Here is a 14,883-nt window from a genome sequence, read left to right on the forward strand (position 1 = left end):
TGTGGACTGGAGAAGTGTGGAAATACAGTGTACAAACTGTGGACTGAAGAAGTGTGGAAAGCCCCAGATGTTGAACAAGATCCAACATCTTCAAGGCCGAGGTTGTGGGAGAGTCACAGACCAGAGACCAGATAGTCCAGTTTCGATCGAATGAGGGTAGGATAGATCTTTAGCATAAAATATCGATCCACCACCAAAGAGGTGAAAAGGGAAGATACGGAGAATGCTCAGTGCCCTTCTACACTTGACACTTGATGTATGGAATGGAAGTTAGCTTAGATTAAAATATAAACCATGACTAAATGTTGACACTAACCCAATTATTTAATACAATAACAAACTATAATATCTCTGGTTGATGAGCAACAACAAACGGTCTCAGTAAACTATAAAACTATACTTTACCTCACTGTAAGATTATTTTTCCTTTAACGTTTAAAAAACTCCCGTTCTTTAACTTCTACACTTGAAATTATTGTCTGTCCTGTCTGGAGTTTTATAATGATAGACTTTATTTTAATTACCTCTGTGTTGATGCACTGTGAATTTTCCACACAGCCGCCATTGTTCCCGTCGTCACATTCATTGACGTCTAAACACAACTAGAGGATAAACAAAAACACTGTTAACATTGACTCGAAGGACAACTAGACTAGAAACAAAAACACTTTTGATACAATAACGACTCTAAGCACAACTAGAGCGTAACTAAAAACAATATATAAATGTAACATTGACGTCTATACATAGATATAGCGAAAACAAAATCACTGTTAATATAACGTTGTTTCCAAACAAGACTAAAGCAAAACCAAAAACTCCGTTGATATATCATTGACGTACAAACACAGCTATCTGTATATTCAGCTACCATTGCTATATCAGTTAGTTCTATTTTTCATATTACTAATAGAGAAGATTACATTAAATATGCTTATTTCTGAAACGTTACAAAATTATAAACATAAATTTCCATTGCCCGCTGGGACAGCTGTAAGTCGTTGGAGTTACAACACTAAAATCAGCGGTTCGATTCCCTTAGCTGGACACAGCAGATAGCTCAATGTGGCTTTTCTATTTAAAAACACAACAGCTATTGTGTACAAACAATAGCCTCCATATTTTTGTCCTTCAACTTTACGTTTGTAAATGTGAACAAAGCTAAGAGAAATGTATTTCATTAAATGAATATGTCAAGAAAACATACTACTTATTACACTATTTAGCAATGCTCTGACGTAGTTAGATAACGAAAAAAAAAAAACAAATTTATTCCAGGTATAAATAACTACAGTTATGTTAGCTTAAAGAACTTCTACACTTTTTAAAATGGTTTGAAGTACAGCTTTCTTCTCGTATGCTTTAAAGATAAGTGCTTAAACATATTTTTAAATAATTACATCTGTACGTATTTATGTGTAGAATTGCTGATGGGATTCACTGAATTCTTAAACCTCTTCAGTAATTATTATTACGTCAAATTGTTTGAGAGCTCATTAATTTGTTAGTTACGTAAACATTATGTAAACTAAAAAATTCGTTGATATCACAATCAACCCTAACAAATTACACATAAAGGTTTTTCTATACATGTTGCCCCATCCCAATGCCTTAGCGTTAAGTTAGCAGACGCATGTCTCTAAAAATCGGGTTTCGATACTGTCAATATAACTCTAAAGTGGATAATTCATGGCTTAAATATTTCAAGTCTGCTCGAACATTTAATAAATAAGTAATCAGGTTTCACAGGGCAAACGGTTGACATGGTAATATTTAGAATGTTCTTAGTGGTTATAAAAAATTTAAATCAACCACATACTTTACACTGTAAGGAAACAGTTAGACATTATTTTGACAAAACATCACAACAGCACGAAACATCATGCGATAACACAGTGAAATATCCACAAAAAACTGTAAAATATATGTATATATATATCGAAAGTTGGAAACTAAAATATTATAATAGTCATTTATTTGAGGCTGAAACTAATGGTAAAATCCTTTTATTCGGCTCACTAGTTTATAAGTTTTATTGAATACCGTTCTGAATATTATTTATACAGTACTTAATAGTAATAATAAACTTTACTGAAAGGGTGTTGTTTGATTCTTTAAACTTTTCATTTAAGGCTGTATAATAGTGTGTGTGTGTAACTAATCCTAATTTTGAACTAACTAATCCGAAGGCAGCTAAAGAATAGTACGTTTGATGGATTGAAATCAAGTACAAAGCTACATAATGGAGTATTTGTACTCTGCCCCCCACGGGAATCGAAACCCAGTATCTAGCAGTGTCAAGCTGCAGACATACCGTTGTGTCACTAGAGGGCACAACAGTCAGTACTGTCAGTGGTTGGGCTTCCTTTATCTCACAGAATAATTGGATTTGACTATCATTCTTATAGCGCTTTAAAATGCATGGGATTTATTTTTGCACTAACGAGACACAAACCATGAACCCTCTATTCAAAGATCGGGAAAGGCGAAATATTTGGTAATTTTTAGTGCTGTACTTCAGAGTATGCTTTTCAATGTGAAGATATATGGAGTGAAATAGTCAGAGCAAAAAAACAAGTCCTTACACCGCACGTGAATTAATATCAAAAAGTAGTGATAACACTTTACAATTAGTTTATCACACATCCCAGTAGACCAGATATGTATGTCTTTCTCAAATAATAGAGAAGTCTCAACATAGGAAAAATCAAATAAGTCAAAAACAAACCACGAAAAATCGTTTGCCTTCACAACAAAAACATGAACGAGTTACTTTAAATTAACCAATAAAGCTACATAGTAGGTCTTTCGAAACATTCTATTAGGTTATACATACTCATCGCTCACGTAAATTGCTGGCAGGAAACCAAATGGCAATCACTTTAGACAAGTTCGTGGAATGAGTTATTAAACAATGTCCTTCAGTGATGCAGTGGTATTTCTGCAAACTTACAACCCTAAAAACCGGGTTTCGATATTCGTGGTGGGCAGAGCACAAATATCCCATTGTGTAGCTTTGTACTTAATTCAAAACAACAACAGGAACAAATTTATCAAAAATTCATGTGTATTCAAGAAAAATATAAAACAATGCATAGTATGTATGTGCTGCCATCTGTAGGATAAGTAATACACAATTATAATTTAGGCATGACTGAATAGTAACAAGACTTTGCTTTTCGTGTTCAAGAAGTTACGTTTCGTTTACTCTCCAATACTGAATTTTTTACTTTTATCTGAAATAATTTGCTGACCTAAAAGTAAAACATATAACTAATAATAAACATGTAATCCTTTTTATAGGATGTGAACACATTTATTTAACTGCTTTACGTAAGGCAAATCTACGGACCTGTCGGATGTTCTGGGCGTATTCTAACCCAATTCCTTCCACTCGCCGACCTGTGTAACCCTGGGGACAAGGGCCACATGTAAAGCCTGGAGATGTATTTTTGCACGATGCTGCAGGATGACAAGGACCTGCGAGATCACACTGAGGAAGAGAAAAAAGAATGGCTGGACGAAAAAAATCCGTGCGATAAACTGATTTTGAAACAAGATTCATCAGCTGATCTTGAGAAATATTTTCTGACATGAAACTCATATAAGGGTTAAAACAACTATTAATTAATGTAGAAAATAAAGACATAACAGCAATGTCCTAATGTGTTATTAAAAGGAAACGTTTAACATAATTTTATAACTGTTTCAGTATTTGTGTGGATTCTTTTTGATTATTCAGTAAAAATTCCAGTTCATTTTACTCAGACTAATGAACGATAGCCCTAACTCACTTTTAGATTTCATTTTCTATATCTACAGAACAGTTTCAAAACGGAATGATTAACAGACTCATTTACTAATTAATTAACTCCTTCACCCATTCACTAACTAACTAGCTGATTAATTAACGACAAGCCTCTGATATTTTTATGTTATTACAATATTATCTTCTTCCCATCAATCCTAAAAACAAATTCAAGACATAACGTACATATTACGTTAAACCTGGAAACCCAAAAATATTTTAGATGTTACACACCATCACTATGCCATGTCATAACTCCCTCTGGCAAACAGTGCAAAACTTTTGAGTTAAAAGATTATACAATACACAATAATAATTACTTCCACGAAGCAAACTACAATATGGAGTCAATGGCATCTCCCGCAGTTTGTTCGGTGAAATTTGTGAATTACTGGCTATTAGTAGCTAATAGGTTTTTAATTGTTATTGTTTGGCTATTGTCCTTGAAATAATTAAATTCATAGTAGAGCATGGTGTGGTTACATCTTTCAACTTTAAACCAAAATGTGAACAGCAACACGCCATTGTGCACTTAACCAACATTAATATGTATCTTACCTCATCAATGTCCTCACACGTGGTTCCGTTACCAGTGAATCCAGTAGGACAAGGTCCACATTTGTAGCCTGGTGGACTGTCCGTGTTGAAACACTGGACTCCACGCCAACATGGTTCATCACCGCAACGATCGTAGGGTCGACAGTTTATTCCATTTCCAGTATAGCTTGGTGGACAGGGTCCACATTGGTATCCACCGTCCTCTCGCTCATAGCATCTCACTCCTAAGAAAAATAGTTAAACCATACAAAAATATATATCTACAATATTGAACCAAGTCACCAATTAAACCTTGCTTTATATTAAATTCTAATGTATAAATATTATTCCTCACCTCGGAAGCAAGGTCTGTCATTACAGGTAACTAATGGAACACATTTTATTCCGTTTCCTTTGTACCCACGAGGACAAGAACCACACTGGAAACCATTTGACGTATCTCTGCACTCGACGTCAGGAAAACACGGTTTATCCCGACAGGTAACTCTTGATGGTGTTACTGTTAAAATAAACGAATAGCTGAGCGATAAATCGATAGACTCATATCCCTAAAAATCAGATTTCGATACCTGTGGTGGGCAAAGTACAAAAAGCTCATTGTAGTGATTTGTGAATTACAACAAAGAAACATAAAATAGGCAGATGCTTATTTTGTTATGACATTTCTAACATACTAATATTTCATGAAATGATTCTAACTTAACTAAATCGTTATATAAATGTAATTTTTATAGATATGATCATCAAAAATGTGAAATAATTTCACATAAATTCTGGAATTTATTTTCCATTAAAACAGAAAATTCACAAAACTTATAAATAACTGTTTACATCCATGTAAAGAACTTACTTCTGCACATCTCACACCTCTGTATTGTGTCACGTAGAAGCTTGGTCTCTCGGGTCTGAAATGTAAATATAGAAAGTTGTGAACATTGTATTTCAATTTAGTAAAAGTTCTGAGTGTCGCATTGTCAACTTAATAATGAAATTTCTAGAATTCATGTTTTTATTCAAGCAGTGCCTACCGACTGGTTGAAAATCATTGACTGTCTAAGAGCCAAAACAATATGTGATAGTCAGTGATCAGTGATAGTATTATTTCACACTCTTTTGCTTTCCTTTTTATAAGTCGTGAAACAGACAATGGAAACATGTCTACAACTTCAACTACTCACCAAGTTCTAAACAACTGTAGCTCGTATCAAGTTTAACCTATCGATAAATTATTGATATGGTCTATTTAAGGAAACAGTTTCAGCCACTGCATAAATATCATTAGCCATTTAACATTATATTCTTATCCATAAACAGTATTGTCAGGTTTTTTTATAAGACAACGATTCTTAATAACAGGTATCTTTGACTTACTGGCGATAAATTTCAACAAAGTAAGAACAGTTCACAATCCATTTGTTTTAACGTATTATATTAAAGCAAGTCCAACTGTATACAAATATTCGTTACAACCGATTATCACAGTTAAATCCAGAGCTTTAAAAAACATTGTCAGACATAAGCGCTAGTTGTCCGCTCAAGGGCCTCAGTTATTCTATTAAATGTTTTTTTCTAAAAATGACATCTCACACAGTAGAACCTTGGCTATCTTCCCTCTTGCTGTTGTCCTTTAGGAGGTGTCAAATGACCTACAGAATCTGGTAACATCTCCAGTGATCGGTTTGTTCAAAAGAGATGTTGAGATGTTATATATTTCAGTACTTGAAGAGGCTTGATGTACTGCTTGCTTTTCTTCTCTGGAGTTTCTGTGGTGGTTACAAGTGCCTCATGAGGCCCGGCATGGCCAAGCGTGTTAAGGCGTGCGACTCGTAATCTGAGAATCGCGGGTTCGCATCCCCGTCGCGCTAAACATGCTCGTCCTTTCAGCTGTGGGAGCGTTATAATGTTACGGTCAATCCTACTATTCGTTGGTAAAAGTGTAGTCCAAGAGTTGGCGGTGGGTGGTGATGACTAGCTGCCTTCCCTCTAGTCTTACATTGCTAAATTAGGGGCAGCTAGCGCAGATAGCCCTCGTGTGGCTTTGCGCAAAATTCAAAACAAACAAACAAACTATTCCTAGCGTGAGGTTTGAAGAGTATCTGTTCTGTAGTTACAATAAAAAGAGACAAATATGTATATATATCATGTTATGTATCCTACTCAATACACTAATAATAAAGGCTCCATCCGCACTATTCATCTCCTCATAAGTAGAGCAGTAGAACTAACACTGATTTCAACACAAATTTTCTGAATTTTCTTTCCTTAGATTGAGCATTAACGTTATATCTAAACTGTATTTGAATGAACTATGTTGCACATATTTTTAACAACATGTAACAAATTACCTGAATGTCAACATGTTGACGCATTTCTTTCATGGAAGTTGTCAACTCCATCAGTGCTCTCACCAACAGCTGGAGATCTTCAGACAAGAGACCAAATATGAATAAAGAATTATCAGTTATTTGTAATACAAATAAAGAAACAAATAATATGTCAACTGTGAAGTACATAGTTTTATAATATAACATAGTAAGACACATAGATTACATGGGTTAAGTACACACTCAAGAAGAGTGGAGAGGTTTACTGTCAGTTCACTTTCAAATTAAATCACTGATTCAAATGTAAGATTTTTTAAAATTATTAACATTACCCTTTCCGTTAAGGTAGTTCTCCTGTGATGGTTGAATATTTTGCATTCTCGACACTAGGCAACCAGCTTCTTCTAGCGCCCTCTGAAGTGTAACATTATTATAAACGGACACGTCAACGTTCTTGTCGTACTCCTTGAATGGAAAGAAAAACTGGAATTTTATTTTATTTTATTTTAAACACCAAATAATCTGAAAGGCAGTGGTGTAGTTCTCATTTACACACATTTATGGCTTCAGTTATACCGAAGACAAAACGATTCGCATGGTTTATAGCTGATTAAAATATAAAATTCATATTTTTTGTACTTATCTGTCTATGTAGTGATATTCTTTAATGAATTATTTCGCTTTGTTCTTTCAAAATTAAAAATTTTCTTTTAATTTTTTTGCTTCCTGTTGAGCACAAAGCTACAACTGACTGTGTTCTGCTCATAGCAGGTATCGAAAACAGCTTTTTAGTAATATAAACCTTCAAACTGATCGTTGAACCGCGTTTGCAATATTAAATACGTTGTTAAACAGTAACATTATGTTGCTGTATCATATTAACACATTCAACAAATCAAATGTCAGCATCTTTCAAACACATTACATAGATACTTGTTATGATTGTAACATTAATATCCCAGATTACTGTTGTAACGTTAGTGGCAATTGTTATCAGTATTCAAATATGTATACCAAATTGTAAAGTCCTAGAACAGTCCACACCTATAAAATATATCAAACAATATTAGTTTTGTAATTTCAGCACCATCTAACAGTTAGTATGCATATTAAATGTAACTTCAATCAGTCTTTTAAAATTAACATGACATTCATATTTGGCATGCTGTTTTCTACAAAAGGTTCGTATCTGGTAACGTTATTCAGGTCATCAGTTTTTTTTTACAATTAAAAATGTGTGCAGCTGATCCACTAAAGTAATTATGTTTTATGTTTGAACACTTCAAGTTTTTCTTCAGTATAAACTTACACTCAGTTCTAACAACGTTTCTGATTATTATTATTTTTTAGACAACAACGAAAACATGAATCGAATACATTTATTAAATAGAGAAATTAAATACAATTTTTACACCTGAATACACGTTAATGATAGTTTTTGTTTGTTTTCACATAAAGAGCTTCTCTGATTCTCTTCTATTTCTTTGCCTATTATTTTTATATCTGTAAAAACAACTGCGTGAATAATTTGAGTCGTTCTCACGCGCAGAGAAAGCGGTTTTTAAATATATTTTTTTAAATTTTGCAGACACTTGTTCATCAGTAACTCAAACGTAAGAATTATCACAGTCTTTGTATCTCAGAACCGCTGGTATGGGTATTAACACTTTTATCAATAAGGAGAGAACAACGTTTCGACCTTACATAAGTCATATTCAGGTTAAGAAGTGTCACAATCTTTACATGTAATTTGACCTAGTTTTCTTGTTTGTATGAAAGAAAATTTCAAATTAAAATCCTTATTATATTCGTTACTCTTTTTTAACCAAATTTGTTTTGCCTTATTTTGTATTGGTAATTCGCTTTTTTGTTTTTTCAGTGTATCAGATTCAATAATTAAAACATCTAAAATCAAATTCTGTGACGTCTTATCCTTTATAAAGAAACTCCATTTCAGTGTACAGTCTTTTGGAAGCTATTCCTCAGAATTTGTTTACCTTTATAACTATAAAGCCTTTTTAAGATATATTTTGATATAGTTTCAATACCTTTCTATAAAGGATTTATCGTTCATCCCAAGTATTTAATAAATTTCTATTTATAGATATAATAATATCTTGAATAACTGACATGCAATGAAAGTATTTTTTTAATTATTTGAATTTTTAATTAGTTATACGTTATAAATAATTTATTGATCAAACTATTCAACAGAATTAAGTTAATGAACAGCAATTGTAAAAATCTAAACTATGAGTCAGGTAAAGCCCATACAGTAAGGACCACATCTGCAAAGATTGAAGAGCTAGACTGGGAGAAACGTCCACATCCTCCTTATTTTACAGACCTTGCCCCATCTGATTATCGTCTGTTATGAAGTTTACAGAACTATCTTGATGGAAAAGAGCTTGGATCACATGAAGATGTCAAAACTACCATCTACATTCTCTTCATCCAAACTTCAAGAATTTTATAGAAGTTGCATTCAGAAGTTTTTTTGAATCGTTACCAGCAAATAATTAACAATAATGGAACACACATTATTGATTAAATAACTTTAAAAGCATTTGAAATTCTTTCTCTTTTTCAGAACCTAAAATCGGACATTACTTAAAGGATCACCTGATATATTTGTGTCAAGAAAAAAAATTGTGCACGTGACAATGTTGTTAACAAATATCATAAAATTAAAACATTCAATTAACTTTTAAGTTGAAATCGTAAAAATAATACGTTATCACACGTAATATATAATAAATCTGAGATTCGTCAGAAATACATTATAATACGTAACGCATAGCATGATCATAAGATAAGTTGAAATGTGGATTAGTGAAACTATAGTATGAAACATATATATATATATTTATAGATATATTCAGTAGTTGTTATAGGGTGTATGTAATCATCATTATTTATAAGTTTCTTCCTGAAAAGCATTAAAACATGTTATGTGGGTACCTTTACTCTGTTCATATCGACAGTTGTACTGATGTCCATTGAAAATTTTACATTATACAGAATAATGCAGTAGTTTCTCGGAATTTGAACGGGTATTCAAATGATTCATAAGGTAAATACGAGTTTGTAGACAGAAGGCCCGGCATGGCCAGGTGATTAAGGCCCTCGACTCGTAATCCAGGTTCAAATCCTCGTCGCACCAAACATGCTCGTCCTTTCAACCGTTGGGGCGTTACAATGTGGCAGTCAATCCCACTATTCGTTAGTAAAAGAGTAGTCCAAGAGTTGGCGGTGGGTGACTAGCTGCTTTCCTCTAGTCCTACATTGCTAAATTTGGGACGGCTACTGCAGATAGCCTTCGTGTAGCTTTGCGCGAATTTTAAGACAAACCAATCGTATACAGAAAAATAATACAATACTTGCATCACATATTACATAATGGAACTGTATTTATTTCGTGTATGTAATAAAAACTGGCCTGGCATGGCCAAGCGCGTAAGGCGTGCGACTCGTAATCCGAGGGTCGCGGGTTCGTGCCCGCGTCGCGCCAAACATGCTCGCCCTCCCAGCCGTGGGAGCGTTACAATGTTACGGTCAATCCCATTATTCGTTGGTAAAAGAGTAGCCCAAGAGTTGGCGGTGGGTGGTGATGACTAGCTGCCTTCCCTCTAGTCTTACACTACTAAATTAGGGACGGCTCGGTGCAGTGGGCTAACAACCTACTCACTTAAATACCTGTTGAAGAATCCGCAAGCGATTGGGGCCCTATGTTCCTTAATGGAATCTAATAATGATAACTAACTAACTAATAAAAACTGGAGAACAATGTAATTAAAGCTATCAATTAAACAGATAACAAGAATGAAAAGATGATTTACAATTAGTTTCATAAGTGAATAAAACTGATATAATAGGTTTTAGTTTGCATTTTTCAAAAATTAGATAAAACTGTTTCATATATAATGACTTACGGTAATATTATAAGAAACCACTTCTTACGATAAGCAACAACTTAAAACTTAATATGATAGTTGCTGGGTTTTTTGTTTTTATTTTCTCAGCACAAAACTGAAGAGTGGCGTATCTGTGCTTTGTCCATAGCAGGGAATCGAGCCCCGGATTTTAGCATTGTAAGTCCGTAAATTCACAGCTGGCCAAACGGAGGACGTAACTGGTGTAAAAAAGCTACTACTATATCGTTGTTCGTATATCTAATATGGCGTGGTTCTTCCAGCAACAGTATATTTCAGTACGAGCTGATAGTACCGTTTTTTTTATTAATACCATTTGTGGTGAGCAGAAAATGCAGCTGTGAACTGATAGGTTTTGATCTGAAACCCTGGTATGCTCATACTTTTGATGTGAAATATCTATTTAATGGTTAAGAAAAATAGAAGGTGATAATTTTAATATTTGTTATTGTTTACAGCTTTATTATTGGCTCTACAAAGTTAAGCCTAATTCGCAGTGATAACAGACAACGGTTCTAACAAACGAAAAATTTGATCAGTTTCTCACGTCCAATAACTTTCTTGACGCTTGTGTTGATGGACACGAATCCTAGTGGGTTACAAAGCCCACCAAGCACATGTGGAAGAGATTAGTGGGCGATTACACTCATAATATCTCCACCAAGCACGTACAACGTAATTTGTTTTATTTCTTTTAAACTGATAAAGTTGGCATTCCAAAAAAAGCCCACAAGGATGTTAAAATATTCTTGAGGGAAGAAAGTGAAACAACTCGAGAGTAATATAACAGTACTAAGTAAAAGTTCACAATTTTTTTAATGATTACGTGTTTAATTGAAAGTATAGATGGTTACGTGATTACGGAGTTAACCACTAGTAGTGACTGTCAGTTAAACAGAAAATTACACATGCTTAATTCTAAAATATATACTAATAAACCAGTTTTTAGTATTTGAGAAAATTTGAATATAATGTTTGTTCACGATACTACGTGTATTTATCATAAATAAAGTACATGTTCTTAAAATGTTCTTATATTGTGAGTCAAGTTTACAGAAAATGGAGTTAAAATTATAAACATTAATTAACAGTTTCATGATTCTTAGTCCAGAATCACGTTTCTCGTGTAAAACTTAATTTTTAAATATCAATAGTGTTTATTACATTCTATTAAAATCATCTCTTCATATTTCATAAAACGTTTAATGTTACTTTTTATAATAATGTTTATGTAAATTATACATATTATACGAATATACCCTGATACCAAATTACCGTTTATTGGCTCAATACAAAATATGGAGGTTTAAAAAGTTTTAAATTGAATTTCTATACTCTTAGTGGGCACAGCAGAGATGGACCAACATAAAAACAGACAAACAATACCAAACTTTGTTTCATGATATCATTTTTATCGAATACCAGTTAGAAACATTGATAATAAGGTAGTATTTTGAGTATGTTGTGTTACATAACTTACAATATTTGTATATGTCTGTTATGTTAAACTGTAAAGTCGAACCATCAGAACTAAACTTACAACTTTTATATTTGTCCCATTCTGTGGTTGGACCACTTCAAACAAAGACAAGGGAATGGTCAATTGACCTTGGAAGTCGCAATCAGAATAGAGTCGAAGTTGAGAAGGATTTTCTTCACTAGGAGGCGAAAGGAACAGAAGAATACTCCTGTGGTAACTTCTTTTGTGCATTCCTTTAACGTGAAGGTGTTGTTTATTTTCATGTCCTCGATCCTTTGTATCAATCGTAACTGTAACACAAAAATAGATATTACAGCAGTTAATAAGTACTTATTACCTGCTATGAACTATAAGCTGTTTTATTTTCATAATTACTATAAAATAATTAATTATAGCAAACATAGTTGGGTTGAGATGTTGTTCGTATTAGTAAAACGCTTGACTATAAGTTTTACGTAACAAAACTGGATTAAGTTGGTAAAGTGTGACTTTTCAATCACCCTTTTCGTTATGTAACAACAAATTAGAATTAAAGGAAATGAGGTTTAATGCTATATTATTTACACTATATGTTTGTTGTTTTGATTAGCCTGCTCATTAAACAGAAAAACTGGTGAATCGTGAATCTAGTCTTCTTTATGTCAAAATGGTGAAAACAAACACATCATCTATGAAAGAAATCTACTTTAGTAATTATTAATAAGAGTTCATAACCTATAACAAAACAATGGATCCCACAATCAAAAAGAACTTCAGATAAAAATTCTACAAAGACACCTCACTCCCCTTTATGCTAATTGGAAACAAAAAACAACAATATAACTCACTACCCTGAAACAAAATGACATAAATGTAGGGTATTTTAGATTCCCCCCATAAAAATAAACGTTCATGTATACATTTCGAAACCATTTTATTTTTAATCTGACAAACGCGATGTTTGAGCTTAAATGCAACTACAAATAGTTACGATATCAAACACCTTGTTAAGCCTAAAATGTATTATTTTTTCGCCAGCATAAACATTTTACACCAATGCATTGAATAACAACCTTATAATTTTATATTGTTTAGTTATTTTTTTATTTAATATCATATAAGTTCATATGATGGAATAAAACTGAACATCGTGTTTCCAAGTAGGATTTTTAAATGCACAGTACTTATTGTCTGTTTATAATGAAACACAACAAATTTATCAAAGCCACTGTTTGAGCACGAAAAGCTGGTAAAAATTATAAACCAAAAGGCCTAAGATCACGTAGACGTATGATTGGAAAAAATGTAGCAAGCGTGTCAAACATAGCATGGAATTAAATGTTACTAGTAAACTGAAACTTAGCGATAATAAAGAAAGGTTTGTTGTTGGTTTGTTTGTTTGTTTGCTGTTGTGGGGAGGGGAATGAAAACAGATATAAGGATCTATGTGTTTAGTTTAAAACCCTACTAAGTGGTTCTATCTTCAGCGTGCCGATGAGTTGAAAAACTACTCTATTAATATTAAACATTGAAATTGATTGTTTTCCTGTTTGGTTTAAAATTGGACGCAAAACTGCACAAGAGTTACTTGCTCATAGCCATCCCGAATTTCCATCTGATATACTAGCTAACATCACTTACCACCAACAAGAACAATCCTGGGTTACTATTCTCTGACTGAACAATCTTCAATTTTTAGAAACAGTGTATTTGTCAACAGTTAGATTTTCTGCAATCTTAAGTTTTTAATAATTCTTCTTAAAGCAAACAACCTACTGAAACAGTGAAATCTGTCATACCTGTGCGTTTACTAAAAGGACAACAACCATATATATTTATTAGTTAATATACAAATGATTGGAGATAGCTTAGATTTTCACACAAAAGTATTCTTGGTTAGAAATGAGGGCATATTTCTCTTGAAATAAATCTAGTTAATAATTATTCACAAAGATACAAACCTTTTTGAAGTAAAGCAGTTTTGGTATGGCGTAAAAGTGTTTCAAATTTCGCATCGTATTTTATAAAATATGTTAACTCTATATCTTTTGCCATTTACCCAGTGTGGATCACGTGACTCAAAAAGGCCCTGATGAAGCCCCACGCCAGTAGATGTAAATACTCCTACCAGTCAGGTTGATGAAAGCCATTAAAAATTCTTCAGAAGAATAACAATTCTTCATTAAACAAAATTAAATAAACTGTTTGAACTGACCCCCCTAAAAAATTAAAGATGGAGAGTATATTACTTTTATAAAAAATATAAATTGGCCTAAAACTTAGTCTTATTGGTATATCAACAGTCTGTAATATTGCAACCTGTTTTAAGACTACTTTTAACCTTATTATAATCCATCAGTTTTAATGAGCAATTCCTATTAACTTAAATGTTGTGTGAAGAACTGATTATTAATAAAATGACTTGGAATCCTTCTGATTGTTTATTTGTATTGCTTATTTAATTTCAATGAACTCTGATTTCTCACCTCTGTGATTTGTTCGTTCCAGTGTAAAGCTGAACTGGTATTTAGTTTCTGAAGAATTCACAGTTAAAATGACGTGTTTCTCTTGATATTTTCTCTTTGGAGGTAGGTGGCGAAACTCTAGTCCAACGCTCCCGGTAGATTCTTTAAATGCATGTTGAAGGATTTGAGACAAACCTACACATTTGACAACAAATTTATTAAAATATTAAGTTAATTAATGACAAAATTACAATCCTAAATACGAGCATACAGCGTCAAACACACAATAAAACACTAGATCAGTAGTTTCTGTTTTGTTTTTCTTTGTAAGCGATTA

The 14,883-nt window shown here is 33.0% G+C and overlaps 1 protein-coding gene across 1 annotated transcript in view; it reads right to left on the bottom strand.

Annotated features, from left to right (window-relative positions):
• The window catches only part of LOC143248184 (cartilage oligomeric matrix protein-like), a 56,427-nt gene that overhangs the window by 40,973 nt on the left and 571 nt on the right, over positions 1–14,883 (bottom strand). Inside the window, exons 2-10 of the mRNA XM_076496617.1 lie at positions 14,568–14,741; positions 12,163–12,392; positions 7,023–7,155; positions 6,712–6,788; positions 5,217–5,271; positions 4,701–4,865; positions 4,367–4,590; positions 3,353–3,493; positions 525–602 (exon numbers count right to left, since the gene is read on the bottom strand). Of these exons, the coding sequence (XP_076352732.1) occupies positions 525–602; positions 3,353–3,493; positions 4,367–4,590; positions 4,701–4,865; positions 5,217–5,271; positions 6,712–6,788; positions 7,023–7,155; positions 12,163–12,392; positions 14,568–14,741 (1,277 nt within the window). The remainder of the gene's footprint in view (positions 1–524; positions 603–3,352; positions 3,494–4,366; positions 4,591–4,700; positions 4,866–5,216; positions 5,272–6,711; positions 6,789–7,022; positions 7,156–12,162; positions 12,393–14,567; positions 14,742–14,883) is intronic.

The sequence above is a fragment of the Tachypleus tridentatus genome, chromosome 4 (genome assembly GCF_004210375.1).
Source record: "Tachypleus tridentatus isolate NWPU-2018 chromosome 4, ASM421037v1, whole genome shotgun sequence".
NCBI classification, from domain to species: Eukaryota; Metazoa; Arthropoda; class Merostomata; order Xiphosura; family Limulidae; genus Tachypleus; species Tachypleus tridentatus.